The 24,224-nt window shown below is 40.3% G+C and overlaps 1 protein-coding gene across 3 annotated transcripts in view; it reads left to right on the top strand.

The window, feature by feature from the left end:
* Positions 1 to 18,959, top strand: part of SNX31 (sorting nexin 31) — an 87,048-nt gene extending 68,089 nt beyond the window's left edge. Inside the window, exons 9-13 of one of the 3 annotated variants that reach the window (XR_010113001.1) lie at positions 372 to 449; positions 7,455 to 7,511; positions 10,573 to 10,737; positions 17,899 to 18,112; positions 18,846 to 18,959. Coding sequence is in view for 1 of the 3 variants with exons in the window: in XM_057303067.2 (XP_057159050.1) it covers positions 372 to 449; positions 7,455 to 7,511; positions 10,573 to 10,668 (231 nt within the window). In the remaining 2 variants the exon portion in view is untranslated. Of the gene's footprint in view, positions 1 to 371; positions 450 to 7,454; positions 7,512 to 10,572; positions 11,628 to 11,915; positions 12,454 to 17,898; positions 18,113 to 18,845 lie in introns of those variants that run through there. The other 2 variants (XR_010113002.1, XM_057303067.2) reach the window with 2 other exon arrangements.
* The last annotated feature ends 5,265 nt before the right edge of the window (positions 18,960 to 24,224 follow it).

Below are 24,224 nucleotides of genomic sequence, written 5' to 3'. Positions count from 1 at the left end.
TCATCTCATTATAATAATAATAATTAGTTTTTATTGTTTATTGCTCATAAAACCTGATCTGCTTACAAAATAATAGAAAACATGGGATGCAAGGGGGTGAGTTTTAAGAGGAAAAATGTTAATAGTGAGATCCTGGACATTTTTCATTTCTTTAAAAAATTTGCTGTAAATATATCCACATAATTGAGAAAATTTATAGTTACTTGCTAATTGGATCTTATGAAAACTTCTAGAGGTTAACGAAGAAATCTAAATTCTTGAATGTGTGTTATTGGAGGGCAGAGTCAAAATCCGCTTTGTGGTGTGAGGAGGGAAGAAAGAGAGTGAAGATTTCTTCGGTTACAAGAGTTATTTATTCCTGCATTTCTTAGGCTTTTTTGCTGAGTAGCTGCTTGAAAAAGATGATCTCAGAAAAGATGGTAAAGCTAGCTGCTGAGAATACAGAAATGGTGAGTGCTCTTATCTGTGTCTATTTTTCACTTTATGTTCCCACCATCAGCCAACAGTTGGAGACCAAACTACACTCATGAGCTCCCTGAGCCAGCAGGTCTAGTCCTAAAGGGAGGACTCCAAACCACAGAAGTGAGCTCCTCTTCCCTCTGGTAGCTCAGTGGTCAGGATGGCAGGGCAGAAGGAAGCCTGTCTTTAGAATTGAAGTCATTTTTCCAATGAGAAGTCATCTTTGGGTTACTGAGAATTCTAACTCTCGACTTTGTATCGTTTTATTTCAGCCTTCTCTGACATGGAGGCTTTCAGATTTATTATAGAAGCTACATCTTCAAGTCAGGGTCTTGAGGGGGTCTTTAACACAGTGGGGATGATCTTATTATAAGTTTATCTCTAGAAAGAATCCATAGCTTCTTGATACTTCCATTGTGCCAAATGAAAATGCCTTTAACAGTTGGGGGAAGTAGTAAAATAAACTCTCAAGGCTATTTTTTTTCCTCAATATAAAATTAAACTTTATTGTTCCAGTGTTTATTTATTATTATATTTATTAAAGGCCTAGTAACTCATCAAAAAGGTTGGTGAGAAGGCTGTGAAAAAAATATATTTTAAACTGTTTTAATTGCCTAGTCATTATCATGATACAAGTACGTCCCAAACAAGACAGTACAATTTTTTTTAAAATGATTAGAAATACCAATGCCTGGGGCCAGGCATGGTGGCTCATGCCTGTAATCCCAGCACTTCAGCAGGCCAAGTCGGGGGATCACTTGAGGTCAGGAGTTTGAGACCAGCCTGGCCAACATGGTGAACCCCCATCTCCACTAAATACACAAAATTAACTGGGTGTGGTGGTGGGCACCTGTAGTCCTAGCTACTGGGGAGGCTGAGGCAGGAGAATTGCTTGATCCCAGAAGACAGAGGTTGCAGTGAGCCAAGATGACACCATTACATTCCAGCCTGGGTGACAGAGTGAGACTCCATCTTAAAAAAAAAAAAAGAAAGAAAGAAATACCAGTACCTGGTTGACATTCATAAACTTAATTCTTTTGTAGAATATTATATTGATATTTTAAAATATAATAGAAAATATTGGGAAACTTTTCTTTTCTTTTCTTTTCTTTTTTTTTTTTTTTAGATGGAGTCTCACTCTGTCGCCCAGGCTGGAGTGCAGTGGTGCATCTCGGCTCACTGCAAGCTCCGCCTCCCGGGTTCACACCATTCTCTTGCCTCAGCCTCCCGAGTAGCTGGGGCTACAGGTCCCTGCCACCACGCCCAGCTGATTTTTTGTATTTTTTTTTTTTTAGTAGAAACGGGGTTGCACCATGTTAGCCAGGATGGTCTCGATCTCCTGACCTCATGATCCACCCGCCTCGGCCTCCTAAAGTTCTGGGATTACAGGCATGAGCCACCGCACCCGGCCAGGAAACTTTTCTAATGTTTTCATTTAAATTTAGACTAAGAGGATGGATGACATCTTTAGTTAACATTGATCTTTACTTGACTTTCCAGCTTTTTTCTAAGAAAATAGCTGTGTTTTGTAATTATTTCTCTTTCTTCTAGAACTGAACGTACCTTTTCCAGGGAAAATAAATTCACTGCCTCTTGGTGATTGAACAATTCAAAATGTGCTAGAGAGTAGTAAATCAAAGCAATAAAAGGATCAAGGAAACTCTTTTTAAAAGAGTAGTATAATAAAATCCAACGTCTCAGGCAGGATGGACCCTCTTAGGCTGAGATTATTGTATGTATTAAAAAGAAGAAAGAGAAAAGTAATTAACTGAAGTAGCCTCATTAAAAGGGAGAAGTGCTCTCAAATGTGGATGAAAAAAATGTAAGCTACTTGATTCAGGAAATACTTGTACAATGAGTAGCTAAAGAGTTAACTCAGTAAAATGGAGAAAGTAGTAATCTATTTAAAGTTTTCAAGAAAAACAACCACACTATGTATCTTAAGTTTGCACATGAATCGAAATCCATAATTAATCTCTGAGGTTAGCAAAATCAGCACATTAGTCAGTACCCTTGTATTGCTTTATCCAAATATTTAACACGTTTTAGTTCCAGAAACTCTTTATTTTTTTTACTTATTTTGGCTCTTGGAATGAAAAGTTCAGACCTTTCATTTTGAAAATTGGGTTTCCAAGAGGATTTTGTAAGGATAGTCTGCATTTTAATCTCGAATTTTATCTACAAAGCTCTGGGTAGAGGGGAACCTGGGAGGTAGAGAGAGCAGACAGTTCAGTGTTTGAACTCATCCTGAGTGCTGGGCCCCCTCACAAGTACAGTCGATTAAAGTCATTTTGTGGCTCAAGGAAACCATATAAATGTACCATGGCGACATTCCCTTGTTTTCCAGGGAAACACACAAAGTCAAAACTGACACATAGCACTTATAGAAGGCTTGTATGGACTAGGACACAGAGGTCTCTATTTTGCAGGGCAGGTTCTGAGTCCAAGATTTTGATCATCTTAAAGAATCTGAAGCAGGGGAGAGAACTGTAACCAAATGAGCCCCATAAATAAGGCAGATCATCCCTAGAAGCAGATTAAATAGTGCTAGTTTTATCCTAGTAAGAGGAAATGAGGGAAAAAAGAAATGTATTGTTAACTTAATTAGCTTAGTTAGCTTTAGGTAATGTTTTCAAAGATAAAACTTGTGCTCTGTTTATGAAGACATCATTAAAATTTGGGTCAAGCAAATGCACTAAAGAATAATGTAAACATACAGCCACAACAAAAATATATTAAGTTCTTAAATGCTATATATATATATATATATATATACATATATATATATATAATTTTTTTAAAGACAGGGTCACGCTCTGTCACCCAGGCTGGAGTGCAGTGGTGCAATCATGTCTCACTGCAGCCTCAACTTCCCAGACTGAGGTGATCCTCCTACTTCAGTCTCCCAAGTAGCTGGGACCACTGGCATGTGCCACCACACCCAGCTAATTTTTTTTTTTTTTTTGTAGAGATAAGGTCTCCCTGTGTTTTCCAGGCTGGTCTTGAGCTCCTGAACTCAAGCAATCCTCCCACCTTGGCTTCCCAAATTGCTGAGATAACAGACATGAGCCACTGTACCTGACCCTTAAAGGCAATATTAACCATAAACCAGAAGAAAAAAAAAGTGTAACATTCTTCTTAAAGCTATGCTCCTGTACAAAAGCCTGAATCAATTTCCTTAATATTTGCTGCTCTTAATTAGAGCAGAATTATAAAGGATTGCTTTATTTAAAAATAAAGTATATTAGTTAGAGTTAGGTTTTGCTGCATATAATAGAAAACAAAAGACAAAACAAGTGTCTTAGACACAATGAAGTTTGTTTCTCTCTCATCTAAAAGAAGTCCAGAGGTAGGCAGTCTAGGGCTGGATGGGGTGGCTCCATAATATCAACACAGACCTTTCTGTTGTGGATCTTCTGTATGTGGCTTTCACCTCATCCCCAAAATGGCTGCCAGAACACCCATCATTACATCCACATTCTAGGCAGCAAGTATGAGGAAAATATGAAGCAGGGCTCACTTCTTTTCTTTAAGGAGAAATTTCAGAAGTCTCACTCAGAATTTCCCCTACGACAATTGGCCAAGAGATAGTCACATCACAGGCCCACACCTAGCTGCAAGGGAGTCTGGTAAATGTGGTCTTTTAGCAGGGTGTGTTGTCTATTCAAATAAAACTGGGTGTAATTACTAAGGAAGAAGGGTGGAATGGATAATGGAGTAAACTACCAACAATCTCTGCCATTTAGAGAGTTCCAAAAGACACCAAGAAAAGAGAGTAGATGTATTTTATGCAATAGATGTGTTCCTAAGGAATTTCTGAAAGTGCATTATTATTATTTTACATATTGAACTGTAATCTGGATACATGAGATGTACATCAGGAGTATGCTGGTGAATAATTTTCTGACTTAAAAAGACTTTTTTTTTTTTTTTTTTAAGACAGGCTCTGTCTCCCAGGCTGGAGTGCAGTGGTGCAATCTCAGCTCACTGCAACCTCCACCTCCCAAGTTAAAGCCATCCTCCCCACTGCAGTCTCCTAAGTACCTGGTACTATAGGCACACACCACCATGCCTGGCTAATTTTTGTATTTTTTGTAGAGACAGGGGTCTCACTATGTTGCCCAGGCTGGTCTCAAACTCCTGAGCTTAAGCAATCAGCCTGTCTTGGCCTCCCGAAGTGCTGAGATTACAGGTGTGAGCCACTGTGCCTGGCAAGAAACAATTTATATTTCTAATAATCTATACCTAGTTTGTATATTTTTCCCTTTGTTTTTCTTAAAAGTAGATCTGATCTCAAAATTAGTTTCCCTCAAAAATGGCAAAGAACAAGATGGCTTTCTGATTCCTGATTACCTTACACCTCTTACTCCATCCTCAACTGCCATCACCAGATGTATTTTTCCCTCCATTCTTCTTTCCTTTTAGGCAAAGTGAAACTATTTAAAAGGCAACTGGCAATTTTAAACATGTTTCTATTATATAGTGAGGAGGGGAAACACCAAGGACAGTGGCCTCTGATATCTGAGGACTGTTAGCCTTTTGAAGACCTGGTCCAATATAGAAAATGGAAAAACTGTGTATGGCAGTCAGGAGAATGGTATGAGCATAGCAGGAGGACACAGTTTTAGACAGCCAGGGGGAAATTACTGTGCAGGAATAAGTGATTATGTTATTAACAGAAACCACTCTATTGATTAAAAAGAAAGTATAGGAATACTGCATTATGAAAAAAGATTTGCTTGTTTCCCCAGCTTTATTCCTCCTAGTACATAAAGTATTGAAGGCCTTATTGCAAGAAGTCAAGGAAACTGATTATGTCAGAAATTGCTTAACATTTGTAGTGGTTCGATTTTATTTACTTTGACATAGGGAGCAGGAGGGGAAGGAGACTAGGAGAGAGAAAAATTCTGAGAATTTTCCTCCAAGCTCTGTATTTCATGGCTGCAAGACTATTTACGGACCCTAATGTAACACTGTAAAATAATAATAATAGTAGCAAAACACATAAGGCATCAGAGTGTTAATTTCTCATTTACCAAGACTTAATAACTGGTTTTTTAAAAAATATTGAGGCCGGGCACAGTGTCTCGTGCCTGTAATCCCAGCACTTTGGGAGGCCGAGGCAGGTGGATCACTTGAGGTCAGGAGTTTGAGACCAGCCTGGCCAACATGGTGAAACCCTGTCTCTACCAAAAATACAAAAATTAGATGGGCATGGTGGCGCGTACCTGTATTCCTAGCTACTTGGGAGACCGAGGCAGGAGAATCGCTTGAATCCAGGAGGTGGAGGTTGCAGTGAGCCAAGATTGTGCCACTGCACTCTAGCCTGGGCAACACAGCGAGACTCTGTCTCAAAATAAAATAAAATAAAATAAAAAATTATTGAAATAGACTTAAATATGTGAACATTTCCATTAAGAATACTAACCTAAAGGAAGTCTTATGCGTACCTCCTTAAAGCAATTGATTTTACAACAAAGTTAACCATAGTTAAAAGGTAATGCTTTTGTGCAGTGTCATGTTATTTAGCCCACTTATTTTGAAATGTCTCAGTCTATAGTCTCATGAGAAGTAAGCAATAATAAACAATTAAGTCACTTTTTTATTCTGTCATTTATGAATGCTTGTGTGTACCATGTGATGGCTAAACCTGAGGATCCAGAGTCAAAGAGCTAATATGTTGGAGGAGAAAGGCGATTAATACAGAGATGTTGACAATTGTAGGGTAAATAAATACTGCAACTTGTTTGAGTTATGTACCTAACACCAGTTGTTTAATAGCAGTTCTTTTCTTTCCCATTAAGAAGAGTCTAAGAACTCTTTCCCCCAAAAGCCTGGCTAGGTGGTGTTTCCTAGGTGTGCCAGGCCCTCTGCCTTTCCAGATTCACTCCCACTCTGCTCTGTGCCCTGGGAGACTGTGTACTACAACCTTACCCTCAATGGGATAACTCAAGCTTGTCCAACCCACAGCCTGCGGGCTGCATGCAGCCCAGGACATGTCTGAATGTGGCCTAATGCAAATTCATAAACTTTCTTAAAACACTGAGGTTTTTTTTTGTGATTTTTAAAAAGCTCATTAGCTATATTACGTGGGGACCAAGACAATTCTCTTCTTCCAATGTGGTCCAGGAAAGCCAAAAGATTGGACATCCCTGGATAACTCATTGGGAAACCAGCAGGAGATTGGAGGGTGGGAGAAAAGTGAGAGTAGGGTGTTTATTTCTCCATGTTGGAACCTGCTGGGTCTCTGTGGCTGGAATGTCTCTCTACTGAGGGATACAGCTCCCGTCAGGCAATCTCTCCTCCTTATAGCTACAGCTACTCTCTGGTTCCAGCCCCAGCTGCTCCCTCGCCCCTTCAGGCCTAGAGGTGGTAAGAATCCTCTGGAAATCCCCCTCATTTCTAGCCCCTGGGGGCCCCAACATCCCTTCATGCATTCAATGTAATCCTGCCCACACCTCCATTAAATAGTTAAACGGTTCCTTCCTAAAATTCTCCTCAATTACCCCAAGATTGCACCATCTGTTTCCTGCTGGTATATTGGGTTTACCTTATGTACATGAGGTATATTCAAGTCTCTTGAACTTCGCTTTGATTCTTCGCTTGATTAATGGTGGCTTTTGATTAACCAAAGCCCCGCTGGGCTTTGAGTCAGCATATGGATTGCAACCCCAAGAATTATTTCAGGATTTGGAAGGACATTTCATTTTGTGTGATGTTCTTTTAAAAGCTTTCTTCAATCACAAAATCCATAGGCAACCACTAATGTGAAACATTAAGTTTTACTTAACTTTTGGGGACTCTATTTCTGTAACATTTAGACCCTGACAAGTGAAAGAGGAATGCACAGATGACAAGCAGGTGTACCTGCTGACCGGCAGCCTTTGGGACCATTAAGAGGATTATCGTGGAAGGGAAAGTGTGCTAGTTAAATAGATTGTTTGTGTGCTTGCTTCTCTGGGCTGAGCTGACTGACATTTCACTAATCTATTTAGCAGATTGAAGTTCCGGAACAAAGCAAAAGTAAAAAATACCACATTCAACAAAGCCAGGTCTGTGAGTAAAATTATGTAATTGGTACATTATAATTTTGATAAATCTGATCTTTTTTCCTCTTTAACCAAAGTCATCCCACTTTCAATAATAAGTCAGAATTATGTTTCTCAGAAGCTCCTCTTTGTAGATTGGGCCAAATGGAAGGCCATCACAGAAGTATAGTATTTTTATTGTAGCACCCCATAGCACTACCAAGAATTTTTACATAGAAAATTTCCAAGAGAAACACAAAATTATTTGGTGATTTTTTTGTACACCCCATGCACTTTTTGGAGGCAACTCTCTTTCTAGTTTGTATATGTTACATATCTAGTATATTTTGGTCTCATAGTTTTCTGCAGTATACTCTGTATAAAGCAACTTTTAAGTTTACAAAATACTTTTTGAGCATTTAGATCTGCTGTGCAGATAATAATAGAAAAAAATCACAATCAATGACATTTTTGAGCACTCATTATTGCCAGGCAGTATTCTAAGCACTTTTATGTGAATTAACACATTCCTTCACAGCCCTATAAATAAGTTGAGGAAATTAGTGCACAGAGAGGTTTTGTGACCTGCCCAAGGTTGCACAGCAGTCAATGATGGAAAGAAGCAGGCAGTCCGACCCTGGAACTATGCCTTAACTAACTGTGCCCTTGCTAACTCTTCCTTTCTAAGTCCAAATCCTAGTGTAGGTGAATGAAAGAAAAGTGACTTCTAAGTAGCATTTGAATGGGATTTCTTCTTGATCCAGCACCTGTCACAGAGACTGGTGTGTATGTAAACATCCTTAGTATATATGTACAGTATTTATAAATATGTAAGTATATAAAGTCCTTTCTTGAATGAATACAGTCAGGGAAAATAAACTAGCAGAAATGCATAAAAGCATTCTCCTTCATAATCACAGCATTTCTGGCTGGTTGGACAGAGAGATGAGATAGGAACTCCACTGCTTACTGGCTATGTGTCATTAGGCAGATCCAAAACCTAACTTCATTAGGGACTCTGATACTGCACTTCCATATCTTTGTCTGTAAAATGTAGATGGTAATCACTTCATCATTTTAATGCACCCATTTTAGCAGCATGCCGACAGCATGGAGCTGTGGTTCTCAACTTTGGCTGCACATTGGAATCACCTGGGGAGCTCTAAAAACTAATGCTTGAGCCCCACCCTCAGAAATTTGGATTTAATTGGTCTGAGGGGCCTGGGCAATGGAATTTTTAAAAGCTCCCCAAGTGGTCCTATTATACAACCAGAATTGGAACCATTATCCTAGAACACCAGTTCTCAGTGTGTGGTCCCTGGACCAACAACATCTGTATCACGTGGATCTTATTAGAAATTCAAATTCTCAGGCCCCAAACCTACTGGATCAGCAGCTCTGGGGGAAGGCCGCAGCAATCTCTTTAACACGCCCACCAGACAAATCTGATGCATGTTCAAGTTTGAGAGCCACTGTCCTAGGACAACAGATAACACTCAGCACAACTGTGATCAGTTCAGTTGTCCTCTCGGATGAGTGGTAACTCTAATACAGGCCAACCTATCTCATGCTGTGAGTAGGACCAGCAGGTCGGAAAGAGACCTAGTGTCCAACTATATTGAGTTTTAATTTATTTTGCAAACTGTTGTATAGACCTTATCCTGAGCCATGAACTGCTATAATTACTTTTTATGTATAACTCATTTAATCCTAATAAACAACCAAAGCACTGTTATTATCCTTGGCTTACTGCACAGAGAACTGAAACACAGAAAGGTTAAGTCACTTGCTTAAGGTCACACAGTCAGTTAATATCAGAGCCAGTATTTGAACCCAAGCAGTCTTTATTTGTTGTTTAACAAATAAAATTAGTTTGTTGCTTTAACCACTTGGCAGTGAGGCCCCTCTATCAAAACAAATCCCTCGTAGAAAAAAGTTGTAGCCCATCTGCCCATTGAGGGGCTCCACATTTTTTTTTTCACTTTCCACTTTCCATAACCCTGTCTTTGAGATTTCATAAGTACTGAAGGCAAATTACTCTTTAAAGATTTGCGGTAACCCTAACCTCTAAAATGTTTTAAAATAAGCGTAACACTTTTTTTTTTTTAATGAGACAGAGTCTCGCTCCCTTGCCCAGGCTGGAGTGCGGTGGTGCCATCTCGGCTCACTGCAACCTCCACCTCCCAGGTTCAAGCGATCCTCCTGCCTCAGCCTCCTGAGTAGCTGGGATTACAGGTGTGCACCACCACATCCGGCTAGTTTTTGTAGTTTTGGTAGAGATGGGGTTTCACCATGCTGGCCAGGCTGGTCTCGTACTCCTGGCCTCAAGTGATCCACCACCTCAGCCTCCCAACGTGCTGGGATTACAGGCGTGAGCCACTGTACATGGCCTCTTCTTCTTCTTTTTTTTTTTTTAGACAGAGTCTCACTCTGTTGCCAGGTTGAGGTGCAGTGGCACAATCTTGGCTCACTGAAACCTCTGCCTCCAGGGTTCAAGTGATTCCCCTGCCTCAGCCTCCCGAATAGCTCGGACCACAGGCGCCAGCCACCGTGCCCAGCTAATTTTTTTGTATTTTATTAGAGATGTGGTTTCACCATGTTAGCCAGGATGGTCTTGATCTCCTGAACTCGTGATCTGCCCGCCTTGGCCTCCCAAAGTGTTGGGATTACAGGCGTGAGCCACTGCGCCTGGCCGCCCAGCCTCTTTTTTAAAGTTTGTATTTGTGTGGAATGTGCCCTAAAGATTTTGGGCAAAGTTAAAAATTGAAAGTCGCATGGCTTTAAGAGGGGAAAGAGGCAAGACAGGTAGAGTTAAATGTTAACCTGGGTGACATCCCAGGGCCCTGAAAGATGCAGAGGACACATAAAACCAGTAGGCGGTGCTCTTCTCAGTCCTAACGAGTGTATTTACACTCACCCCAAAATAAAGCTTCTACAGAATAAAACTGTTTAAAATAACCATTGCTTATACAAATGTAAGCTTTCTGTTGCCCTTTCAATACTGTTTTAACCTCTGTGACTTTGTTATTGTTATGGAAATGATTTCTTTTCATTTACATTTCTGACCTCTCTGTTTACTTCACAGCAGAAAGACTATTCTAGTTTTCTATCCAGAAAAAGCAAGATTAAGATAGCTAAAGATGACTGCGTTTTTGGGAACATAAAGGAAGAAGATCTCTGAAGAAAGCTCTCATATTTTAAAATATCCTTGGAGGCTATCTCAAGACAGTGAAAGAACTTGGGGATTCAGGTGGGCTACCTACCATCAGTGGGGGAAATTTGACCTCTTCCCGTTTTTTTGGCATTAAGATAGACTGTATTCATCAAGGTATTATACCACAGCACTCTATGGAAATCTCAAGATTAGAAAAAAAAAAGAACCAAGTTATAGAGTTAGTTTTTATTTTATTTTTGCACTTCATCATGACAGTATAGAGTTTGTTTTTAATGTCTCATAAATGACAAGTGGCAAATTCAAATCAACTCATATAAAACTCATTCTATTTTTTCTCTAAAATATATCTTTATATGGCTTCATGAAGTCTTTTATGTGTTTTGAATTTACATAAATGAAAGTCTCATAAAATATCATAAAGGTATTTTGGATCAATTTCTAAAGATGTGACTCTTCAACGGAGGAAAATAGGGCTCTAAGAAATGGAATCACTGAAAAAGAAACCTGGGTTCTCTGATCTATCCACACAGAACTAAAGCAAGGAGGTGATGAAATACATAAGTCTGAGCCTACCAATATGGATGTACTCAAAGTGAAACGCTGCCCTGTTCTCTGCTTGACCATTGTTATAATTTTATTCTGTCCTTAGAGTACTGAAGGCAGTTCAATAATCAACATGCTATTTGGAATGTTTTAATTTGGAAAGCAATAAGGCTCTGCACCTGATATCAGATACCTTATAATTCTCTTAGCTTTAAAAATATGTATACTTTCTCACAAGGTTTTTCCTTATCTAGCTTCATTTCTCTCATGGTAATTAATGTAATTATGTATAGAATTAAGACCACAATAAGGGAGATGATCAGAGGAATCTGTATAGTGTAATTAGAAAAAGTACAATATTCTAATGTTCTAACTGGGTTGTATACCTAATTATATAATAAATACAAAATAATTCCAGTGAATATAAAATTTGTTGATTAAAATTCTGTGAATAATCTTTTTGAAATATAGAATCTATTAAAAATTCTATAATATTTATAAACATATGCCTATAGCTGTAACTCCTAGTACTGGAAGTTTTTATATTTAAATTTTAGGCTGTAGTAGGATATTTTTGCAGAGACTCACAAACATCTCAAATCATCCTAAGTGAATGTGTTAATGGACTAGGATCCTCTTCAGATTAAATTGGAAGTTTATCTACTATTTTGCCAATTTAAGAGTAGTCAAGCTCTATCTCTTTTTAATAGCAAACACCTACACAATGGAAGAGGCTATCAGAGAAAACAAGAATGCAACAAATTGTATTTGGAGTAAGAAGACACATAAATTGAACCATATATAACTGCTGTCTTTGTAGGCCAAAAATAGTTTTATGTTGACGATTTCATGTTTCAACTTGATATGTAAGAGAGTGAGTAATCCCAGACAACATGTGGTTGGTGTCAAAAGTGTGCTATGTGGGCTGGGCATGGTGGCTTACTCCTGTAACCCCAGCACTTTGGGAGGCCAAGGCGGGACGATCACTTGAGCCCAGTAGTTCAAGACCAGCCTGGGTAACATAGTGAGACCCAATATCTATTAAACAACAACAACAACAACAACAACAACAACAACAACAACAACAGCGTAGTGTGGACCTGCATGTCAAAGGACGTCGGGGCCATCAGGAAAGCCCCAAGGGGAAGAGGGACTTTGAAGAAAGAGTAGAGCCATGTGAGCAAAGGTAGGGCACCCTAGAGAAAGGGAAGGATAGTTACAGATGGGAGAATAAATGTGGCATTGTAGAAAAATGAGTAAACTTGCTTTGTGCTAGCGAAGTTTTAGGTTAAGGGAGTAGTTAGGAAATAAAGCTAAGAAGTGGGATGGATCAGAAATATATGCATATCCTAATGCAGCATCTCTACAGTATATGTAGAGCAGTTTATCCTTTGAGGATGCACAAAAACAGAAGCATTTTATTTAATAGTTTTTTTTTTCCAAACATTGAGATTATCATCAGTGTCAGAATATGAGAAGAAAAATACAATTGATGACATGCATTCCACAGTATATAAATATAACATGAAGAATAAAGGAACTAGGGTAGCACCTCATAAAACAAAAATTGAAACAAAATTCAAAACTTATTTTGTAAAATGATACATTTCTTAGCAGTTATGTGAGAGAAGAAGGACCTATTAGCCTTTTTGGGGGATTACTGGGCCTAGTTTTATCTAGGAATTTAGGAGTTTAAATCACTTCTGGATCAAAACACTTGATCATTGTGTAAAAAGTCAGAACTTCAGCTGCCAGAGTGAGCTCCCCAGCTGCAGGTGCTGGGAGAAGATGGCAAGTGAGACCCCCTCATCACTCCAGGAGGTGAGGACCTCACTCTGCGGTAGTCCCTGCCACCGGCACAGCCGCCCCAGCACTGGAGAAGCCGTCAGCTGGTGCGTGGCTTTATCAGGTAGGTGACTGTTGATATCCTTCAGTAACTGCTAATCCTAAGGGGTGTGACATGGCTTTGCCAATTACCAGCCTATGCCTTTGTCCACTCCACATATCCCTGCAAAAATGGTCCCCAGGCAACCACATTTTCTCCTGCCATGTCTATATCTACCATCACTTCTTTCCACTTCTAGATATTCATATGAGATTTTACTGCTGTTTATACTCCTAAAATAACTGGCATAAGCAATTTGCCCACAGGCAAACACAACTGAGTTTGAAAATTTCACACAAATCATAATGAGAATAACTATTGGACAGAGATGATTAAATTGTGGTCAGGCCCCACCGAGCCCCTTTGGGCCCTATGGAGGGAAGCATGTGCAGGCTTTGATTGAAGAGCTGACAGCAGAGAAACATGCTACAGGGAGTGGCAGTGCCCGGAAGAGTTCCCCAATAAAATGGAAATTGTTTCTAGGGGATCATGCCACCTGGGGAATGCAAGAAGGAGATACTCATGAGCAGGGAGCCTCTTTACCCCCAGGACTGACGCAGACTGTGAGGTGCTGCTGGTTTCTATAGACACTTGGACAGTGCACTGTGAACAGCTCTTGATTGACCAATAAGGAGCTGCTCTGTTTACAGAAAGCATTTCCAAAGTGAATGGACAACATCCTCCTGTTTGGAAGGCTGCTGCTTTGATCAAAGAAGGTAAAAACAGATTAGCTGAGGGGGCTGAACTGCATGCTGTCTTTCTTACAGTAATGGAAGAACTGAACAGTAGTAGAAGCCTCCATGTTTGGGTTTTTACTGATTCATGGGTAGTGACCAATGGCCTGGCCATACACTCAGGCAAGAGGATGATGGAAATCTGATCTATTAAAGGAATGTCCATATGGTGCATAGCCCTATAGAAATTTGAGGGGTGCATTAAAGGAGAATAAGTCAATGCCCATCAGAAGAACTTCCTCCCCAGGCTGAGAAGGTGACTGGAATAGACAAGCAGTTATCTCCGTGTCTGCCCTTGTGGTCACCACCTGGTCCATGAAGTGAGTGGATATAGGAATACTGCAGCAGTGCAGAGATGGGAGGAATCTAAACATGTTCCTTTTGCATCTTTGCAGGCACAGAATGCCAATAAGAACTGTCCTGTTTGTCAGCAAGAGAGACAGAAACTTCCAGTGGCTATGGGGCAGATTGCCTGGTGGGAAGGCCCTGACCAGAGCTGGCAAGTGAAACTGATGCTGGTAGCCCTGGGGGGCTACACATTGGTCTTGACAGGAATTAGACACTGACTGTGGACTGGGCTTTGCTTCCTTAGTGGAAGATGAAAATGCTCAGAGCACCATAAAAAAACAAGAACTGAAGACTTGCATGGATTTGTACAGACAACTGTCATTTCTTCAGACCAAGGAACAATGTATAAGTCATTATATCCAACAATGGGCAGAGAGATACCTCCTTAGAGTAATAGTTTAGTAATAGAGAAGTAGAAGGAGTATAAAACATTGGTTGTCTAGAACAGGGAGATAAATTATGAAGGGCTGGCTTACACACCTTCACAGGTAGGTGCTAACACTCAACATGAATGGGACTAAAGGAGTGTCCCCACTAGATTTTTCTGTTTTTTTTTTTGGTTGATTTGGGAAGAGGGATTGGGGAGGATGCTGATATGACTATGCAATTCTTGCCAAGGGAGGAGTACACTAGTATAATGACTATAATTTTCTCTTTCTTCCCCAAACAACCTCAATTTTTTTTTTCTCTCCTCTACCTGATGCAATGATCCTAGGACCAGGGCTACAACTACAAGTGCTGGAAGCAAGGATTATTTCTAAGCAAGAAGCTGTAACTACATTTTTAAACTTTGTATCTGAATTCCTAAGGGGATAATGGGGGCGGGTTGTGCCTTCACCCCATCTAAGAAATTGGGATCAAGAGTGAATGCAGCTATGTTCTCTGGTGGCAAAACTAGCTCACTAGTTCTGCACCTGTGTAACCTTACCCTATCTGAATGGCAGTGGATTGAGGAGGAGCTACTTGCTAGACTAGTATTGCTGCCCACAATCTAGACCAGCACAGTGGCAATTCTAATGTCCCTTCCAAAGGTGAAAAAGTTTGAGTATTAATGGAGAGAAGGAGAAAAAGTAGCTGAGAGTAAAGAAAAAAAAAAGGTTATTAATGGAAGGAAATTCAATATTACATTAATACCTCAAAAGAGTCTCAGAGCAAAAGATGACATGATGTCTCGGCTCAGTTATTCCAGATGCCTCAAAGGGTGAGGCTAGTTGCCAAGACCACTCCTGTTTTTGGCACCTGACAAGATTGAGAGGAAACCTGCAAACCTGAGTGACTTTACTCTGGGAGACATTCATACACAATGATGGACTGGACTAATTATTAATGACTGTGTGGGATTCTAGTAATAAGGCAGTATCTTTTGAATTGTATATCCTTTTGTAAAAATTATTTTTCTGTAGAGACAAGGTCTTGCTATGTTGCCTAGGCTGGTCTCAAACTCCTGGTCTCAAGTGATCCTACTACCTCTGCCTCCCAAAGTGCTGGAATTACAGGTGTAAGCCACCATGCCTGGCCTGTATATTCTTTTGATGTAAGGGATCTGTGTTTGAAAACCAGGGGGTGGCCTGATAGTTTAGAGTAAACGTTTAGTAATAGAGAAGTAGAGCAACTAAGTAGAACATTGGTTGTCTAGAATGGGGAGATAAAATGAAGGGCTGGTTTACATGCCTTCACAAGTATGTGTTAACACTCAACATGAAGGGACTAAAGGACTGTCCCCATCGGTGGCTGGTGTTGTTATGATACATATATATTGGTTTTCATCCATGGTTCCTGGCTCATAACTCTAAAATCCCATATATATATATGAGCTAACATCCTCCCCAGAACTAGGTCTCAGTTTACATCAGCGTGTGGTCAGCATACAGCTTGCACACATCCCCACATGGACATTTAAGCAAATTTTACATTAAACATTTCAGTTAGAAATTACCTTAAGATTACCCTCAAAGTAAAATTGAGAAGAGCTTGGTGATCCTAATTTGGGGAAAAAACAAGTAGGTGCCAACCTTTGGTGGTAAAACAGTGGCAAAATGATTCTAAAATACCAAACAAAGGAAAACTACAAAAGAAAACTCAGCAACAGAGGCAAGTCTACTTTCTCAGCTGCTGTTTTAGCTGTCCCTTGTCCTGCAGCGTGTATTCAGTGGCCCATGAGGGGAGTGGCTTGCGTGGACGCAGGACTGTGGAAGACAGGGGAGAGTTCTCTCCTTCCTGTCACCCACAGTCCAAGAAAAATGTCAAAAAAGTAGGTATGCTTTTCTGTCACACAAAAAAAGACATGCTGAGTTAACTTAAAAAAAGTATGGCTAACCAATGATTTCTTAAAAGATGGCATTTAAGCTTTGTAATTGTACTTTCTCCCCACTTTATTGAGGTATAATTACATTTTGCTCATAAGTTACTTTATAATAGCTAACAGTTGTATTCTTATGAAGTAAGTTGTTTGTATCACAATTTTAAGAAAAATTAGACAGCTACAGAAAAGTACATGATGTCATTGGTGGGCTTGGGTCTTTGGTCTAGCCCTAGCCCATGTATTTTTCTGTAGGGCAAAGTCTTTAGCTAACCAGATAGCTTTACTTGTGTGATAGCTTGAGAGAGGTTAGACATTCTGTTGATTTAAAGGTGCTGACCTTAGTGATTTTGCACTGCTCCTGCACCAAATGTGGTTTCTTTCCCAGAAATGTGGTAACACACAGTTGGCTGTACTTCCTAATGGGTTTTCCATCTGTCCACACGAGCTCATGTGTATTTGATGGGTTCCGAGCTGCAGCAGTTGTCTGGGCGGAGGCACTCAGAGCAGCAGGCTGAAACTCGTCCTCTGAGTTGGCTTTGCTGTGCGCATGCATGCTCTTATCCTCACTGGAAACTGGTCCTGGCAGAATTTCTGGGGAGATTCCTTTTGTCATGGTGTCTAGTGTGCAGAGGAAGAGAAGATAGAAATCTACTACTGTATCTGGGTCCTGATCAGGGGAAGTTCAGAATTTGATTTTCTACAACACAAAAATGCTGAGTAAAACAAGTGAAATGGCAGTTATTAAACTTCTGAAGTATTTGTAAAAGTCAACTACCTGAAGGCAAATTCCATTCCAAAATCAGCTATTGAATTGATACCTGGGTGTTGCCTCACAATAGCTGGTGGAGCATCATGCTCTCCAGAGGCACATTGCCAACAAGTACCCCACTTATGCATAAAGAGAAAGTGATTCCACTACCATGACTTGCATAGCACCACATTAAGGAAGAACATAGTAAGATTATAAATTAGGGTTTATTTTTAATTATTGACTGGATACAAATCATAGTGGTTAAACCTAACATTTTTACAGGTAACTGGATTTTTATTAATCATGTAATATAAGTATTAGTTACTTTTGCAATTAACTATGGGTTGTTTGTGTCATAGATTCATAGATTTTTTTTAATCCCCCTCCTTTTTTTAACTTCCTCTGTTTTTCCTTTTTGTTTGTCAAAATTAAAAGAGGTGACAGACATGCAGTGTGGGGGTTCACAATGAAGATAGGATGAGGAAATCTTAGGCAGTGAATTCACTGTAGAAAAATCCTAAAACCTTACTACCCTATTGCAAACTGTTACCTGCGACTTAAAAAATCCTGTTGGGTGACTAACAAAACAAAAACACAAAAAGCAACTAACTCCATTTATTTTGTTAATGTCTCTTGTGACCTGCCAGATAAACAAATAAAATTCATTTTTCAGGTCTTTGAAAAATAAAAATCAGGCCAGACATGGTGGCTCATGCCTGTAATTCCAGCACTTTGGGAGACCAAGGCAGGAGGACTACTTGAGACCAGGAGTTCAAGACCAGCCTGGGCAACACAAGGAGACTCTGTCTCTATAAATTTTTTTCTTTTTTTAAATTAGCCAGGCATGATGGAACTCACCTGTAGTCCCAGCTATTTGGGAGGCTGAGGTAAGAAGTCAGCTTGGGCCTGTGAAGTCCAGACTGCAGTAAGTCATGGTTGCACCTTGTCTCAAAATAAATAAAAAAATAAAATTATTTGGCTGGGCGCGGTGGCTCACGCCTGTAATCTTAGCACTTTGGGAGGCCGAGGCAGGTAGATTACGAGGTCAGGAGATCGAGATCATCCTGGCTAACACAGTGAAACCCGTCTCTACTAAAACTACAAAAAGTTAGCCAGGAGTGGTGGCGGGCACCTGTAGTCCCAGCTACTTGGGAGGCTGAGGCAGGAGAATGGTGTGAACCCAGGAGGTGGAGCTTGCAGTGAGCCAAGATTGCGCCACTGCACTCCAGCCTGGGTGACAGAGCAAGACTCCACCTCAAAAAATAAAAATAAAAATAAAATAAAATAAAATAATTTGAAGTCATTGTTAAGAGTCTTTTCTCATTCTGTTTGCCTTAAAATAAATCATAGGCTAAGAGCAATTTGTATTACTTATCCACCTATTTGTTTTTCTTATAAAAATGTCAAAAGTTTCCTTTCTTGCTGGTCACGAGTTGCTATAGTTTTAATGTATGTGTCCCTCCAAAATTCATATGTTAGAGCTTAAACCCCAAAGTGATGGTACTAAAAGGTAGGGCCTTTGGGAAAATGACTAAGTTAAGAGGGCGCTCCCTCATGAATGGATTAGTGCTCTTATAAAGGAGGTCGATGGGAACACCCTAGTGCATTTTGCCCTTTCAGCTTCTGCCACATGAGGACACAGGAAGAAGGCGCTACCTTGGAAGCAGAGAGAAGACTTCACCAGACACAGAATCTGCTGATGCCTTGATCTTGGACTTCTCAGCCTCCAGAGCTGTGAGAAATAGATTTCTATTCTTTTTAAGTTATCCAGTCTGTGGTATTTTATTATAGCAGCCTGAATGGAATAAGGCAGGAGTGTGTGTCCAAAGATATGTTCATTCAGTTGTATTTGCAGAAAATAGTTGTCAGAGTATGACTATATCCTCAAAAGTCAGAATAGGATAGCCTCAGGCTTTACCCTGACATTGGCATCACAATTCTGTAAAGGTGGAAATGAAACCACAGGATCAGTGTTTTGAGAGGAGGAGAGCAGAATTGAGGCAAAGTCTAATATAGTTCCTGGCATATGTTTCAAGACTGAGAAGGAGATGTGCTTTGCTTCTGTTTGAATGATTGCCAGGAGTTTGTTTTGGGCTAATGTAAAAGTTAAGATCCCTCTAAGCCTAAGATTTCAGTTCAGTTTAAGTCCCTGGGGTAAGCTAAGTTCCATTCTAGGGTTGAAGTGAACCTTTTGACAACACAGATTGCTGGAATCCTCAACTCTCCTCATTATCTGAACTGAATGGATATCCCAAAGACTTTTGGGACCTGCAAGAACCCTTAACTTTACCTTTGCCCAGACTTAACAAACCATGAACTATCCTGGTCTCAAAGGAGTTGAAATATTACAAAATTAGAAAGGAAACCAGGGCCAGAAAGGAACTGGAGGAAAGGTAAGATGAGCCTAGACCATGAGCTTTTCTGGTGTTATCTTCTGTTACTTTTCCTTGCCTGCTTCTAAGCAAATTTATCAAACCAGTTGCTATGATTTGAATATGTTCCTCAAAAAGCATGTGTTGGAAACTTAATTCCCAAGGCAGCAGGGCTAGAAGTTGTATAGGACATATGTTAGGTAACTTGCCTAAATGTACATTCCATCATATTTTGCCTTGTGTGTGTGTGTGACAATCTGTGTGGTTCTGGCATGTGTAGGTAAGTGGAAAGAGAAATGACAAATGGATGTTATGGCAAGGAGCTGAGGTTTTTTTTTTTTCTTTCCAAGAGTCCAACTGTTATCTTAGTAACTTCAGAAACCCAAGGACATCTAAGATTTTACTTTGCAATTAAGAAAAGAGATCGCCTTCTGAAAGTTTTTCTTGAATTTTTTTAGTTGTGCCAGTTGCTCTAGGAAAATATTATTCTCCTGGGCTTCAAATTTTTTCTCTAACAGTTTCGCAAATATGTCCGGCACACAAACCACTTCATTTTTTTTTTTTCTGGTTGTTTAAATGTTTAAAATTGTTGGGGAACTGAAATGACCCTAACTTTGGTGTAGATAAATATGTGCTACTTGTCTCATCTCCTTTACTTACTCATTCCATTGTTATGCCTGAGAACCCACAGTGTTGTGGAAAACACCTGATTGGTGCTAGCCGGGCTTGAGAGATGGGAGACCCACGGAAGCAACACCTGTCAGGAGCATGTCTCCCTCTCATGGTCATTCGTCAGTACTACAGAAACCAAATGCACCCTGGAACAGGAAAACAGAGCTCAAAACACTTACTTCGTAGGTGCGGTGTATTTTTTTCAAACACCTCCCCATTCTGACCATATCGCCTTTCTACAGAGACAACTAGTTACATTGGGATAGTTGCTAGATCACTTTCAGTCTCTTCTGATGAGCATTCAAGTATAATATTTTTGAAAGTCTGTCTGCATTTTTTAAGACTGGATAGGAATTTATATAACGAATATAGCCAAAACCCTTCTTATCCCTAATAAGAAAACTTTCTAAGTGAAAAGCCTACCCAAAGCAAATATTTCCTTTCACTTATTCATTCATTCACTCAATTGTATCTAATACAGCGATTCTCAACTCAATTCTGGCTGCACATTAGAGTTCCCTGAGCAGCTTTTAAAAATGCAGATGCCTGGGCCGTGCTTCCAGATGATTCTAACTTGATCTTGGCTAGGGCCCAGGCCGTGTTTTTTTTTTTTTTTTAGACAGAGTCTTGCTCTGTGGCCCAGGCTGGAGGGCAGTGGCACGATCTTGGCTCATGGCAACCTCTGGCTCCCAAGTTCAAGCAAGTCTATGCCTCAGCCTCCCAAGTAGCTGGGATTACAGGCACCCACCACCACGCCTGGCTAATGTTCGTATCTTTAGTACAGATGGGGTTTCACCATCTTGGCCAGGCTGGTCTTGAACTCCTGATCTCATGATCCACCCGCCTCGGCCTCACAAAGTGCTGGGATTACAGGCGTGAGATGCCGCGCCCGGCTGGCACTGTTATTTTTTAAGCTGCTGCATGATTGTAACATGCTGCCAGGTTGAAAACTACTAAGCTAATATTCCCAAACATGTCTGATGTGCCAGTCACCGTGGTGGTGCTAAGGATTCAGTGGTAGAGATACTGCCACAGAAGGTGACAGCTTTCTGCCATCAGCATTCACAGGCCAAACATACCGTCTCCTCTGTCTAGAATACTTCCCTTGTTCATTACATAATTAATTCCTCATGCTTTGCATCTTAGATTAAATATCACTTATTCAAAGACATTGTTGCCCTTCTATCTAAATTAGCTCCCATATTGTTTGCCCTCAAGGAATCCTTTCTCTTTCGCTTCATGACACTTATCTCGGTTGTAATTACAGGTATTCCTCCGCCATTGGAACTCTCACGATCAAAACTCAGGACCAAATAGATTTTAGTAATGAGGAAGAAGCGGCAGACTTACCTGAAGAGTGTAAAGTTTAAGCTTCAGGGCTCTTGTGGTAGGCTGGATAACAGTTCCTCAAAGATGTCCACATCCTAATCCTAATCCCCAGAATCTATGAATATGTTGCTTTGCATGGTAAAAAGAACTTTGCAAATGTGATTAAGTGAAAGATCTTGAGATAGGGAGATTATTCTGGATTATCCAAGTGTGCCCAATATAATCACAAGGGTCCTTATAAGGAGACAGGAGAGTCACAGAGGAAATGCAAGGACAGAAGCAGAAGTCAGAGGGGAGTAAAAATGCTACACTGCTAGCTTTGAGGATGGAAAAAGGAGCCATGAGCCAGGGACGTAGGTGGCCTCTAGGAGCTGGAGAAGGCATGGCAACCAACTCTCCTGAGAATCTCCAGAAGGAAAGCACTTCCCGCACTTTGATTTTAGCTCAGTGAAACTGATTTTGGACTTCTCACCTCTTGAAATGTAAAATAATCCTTGTTTTAAAGTATTAAATTTAGGGTAATTTGTTACAATGACAATAGGAAACCAATATATAGCCCTCCCTTGTTCAGGCCCCTTCCAAGGCCCTGGGAAGCAGTGCTGATATGGTTATATGTTTTTGTAAAGCTTGCAAAATTAAAATACTTTACCTACAATTGATTAAGATTTCTCTCTTTCCACTCAGACTTCCGGAGTATTCTTCTACTGGCTAACATTGGAGTGACTACAGGCATTTTTGGGATCCAGCTAAGCAGAAATGCAGCTGGGGGTACTTTGGTTTGCATTTAATGGGAGACGTTCATGTGGTTCGTGGTCACTTCCATGCACCATTAAGTTATTGCTGGAGAGTAGGAATGGCTTCTGCGAATGCTCCTGTATTAGTCCGTTCTCACACTGCTATGAAGAAATACCTAAGACTGAGTAATTTATAAGAAAAGAGGTGTGATTGACTCACAGTTGAATCACAATTCGGCATGGCTGGGGCAGCCTTAGGAAACTTACAATCATGGCAGAAGGCACTTCTTGACAGGGTGGTAGGAGACAGAATGAGTGCTGAGCAAAAGGAGAAGCCCCTTATAAAACCATCAGATCTCATGAGAACTCATGTGCTCTCATGAGAACAGCATAGGGGAAACTGCCCCCATGATTCAATTATCTTCACCTGGTCCTGCCCTTGACATATGGGTATTATTATAATTCAAGATGAGATTTTGGGCAGGGACACAGCCAAACCATATCAGCTCCTAACAGCCACTGTGTCAAAGTGCCCAGGTGTGGTAACATGAAGGAGTCATAGAATATGTGCAGCATGCAGTTCACTTTAATCCCGTCAGAGAAAAAAGCTGTCTTCACCATCCCTACATTTTTTCATATCAATCAAAAGCAGTAATTCATGAAGAGGAAGAGATAAATTTGAATAGAAGTAATGGAGAGGCTCTCAGATTGTTGGATGAGTCAAATAATGAAGAGTAAATCTTATTAATACATTGGGAAAAGCTTTAATTTCCTTGCTAATTTGTCATAGTTTATAGGCATCAGTGAAGATATTATAAACTCAACACACAACCAGAAGGAGGACATCGATAACAAACTGATTAATAAATGTCATCAATTTAACAAGTAATATTGCTGATTAGTCATAGCACAATAAAATGTGAAATGCCCTAAGATCTTATAACTTTTTTTTTTTGAGATGGAGTCTTGTTCTGTCACCCAGGCTGGAGTGCAGTGGTGAGATCTCGGCTCATTGTGACCTCCGCCTTTTGGGGTTCAAGGATTCTTGTGCCTCAGCCTCCTGAGTAGCTGGGATTACAGGTGTGCAACACCATGCCTGGCTAATTTTTGTATTTTTGTAGAGCCAAGGTTTCACCATGTTGGTCCGGCTGGTCTCGAACTCCTGACCTCAAGTGATCTGTCCTCCCCAGCGTCCCAAAGTGCTGGGATTACAGGTGTGAGCCACCGTGCATGGCCAGATCTTATAATTCTTACATGAAAGAAATGTAATAGTGATTTCCTCTAATATGACAATAGTCCTAAACATTTACATGACATTTTCAAGAACAAATTATTAGACGGTGTAGGTGGTCCTTAAATGAATGAACCATGAGATACCCTAGAGCAGGGGTGTCCAATCTTTTGGCTTCCCTGGGCCACATTGGAAGAAGAATTGTCTTGGGCCACACATAAAATACACTAACACCAGCAACTGTTGATGAGCTAAAAAAAAATTGCAAAAAAAAAACAAAACTCATAATGTTTTAAGAGAGTTTATTAATTTGTGTTGGGCTGCATTCTAAACTGTCTTGGCTGCATGCAGCCTGCAGGTGTGGGCCAGGGGTTGGACAAGTTTGCCATAGAGGGTGGCTTGGTTGGATGAGGGTGCTAGAATTCAGAGGACGGTCACTGTGCAGTGAGAGTTGTCTTGGCTGTAGGACTGGAGTTGGTAAAATGAAAAAAAGAAAAAACTAGTTTTGCATGAAAGAATGTTTCCAGCATATGAATGTCCCACCACACTTTTAGTTAGTCTTGGCTGTACATGTTGCAATAAGTCAAGGAACCCTACAAAGTAGGATGGAAGGATTCAAACTGCGAATCGCTTGAACCCGGAAGGCGGAGTTGGAGTTTGC

This window comes from Pan paniscus, chromosome 7 (assembly GCF_029289425.2).
Source record: "Pan paniscus chromosome 7, NHGRI_mPanPan1-v2.0_pri, whole genome shotgun sequence".
Classification (NCBI taxonomy): Eukaryota; Metazoa; Chordata; class Mammalia; order Primates; family Hominidae; genus Pan; species Pan paniscus.
Note: the sequence above shows the minus strand (reverse complement) of the source record. Positions and strands in the feature narration are given on the sequence as shown.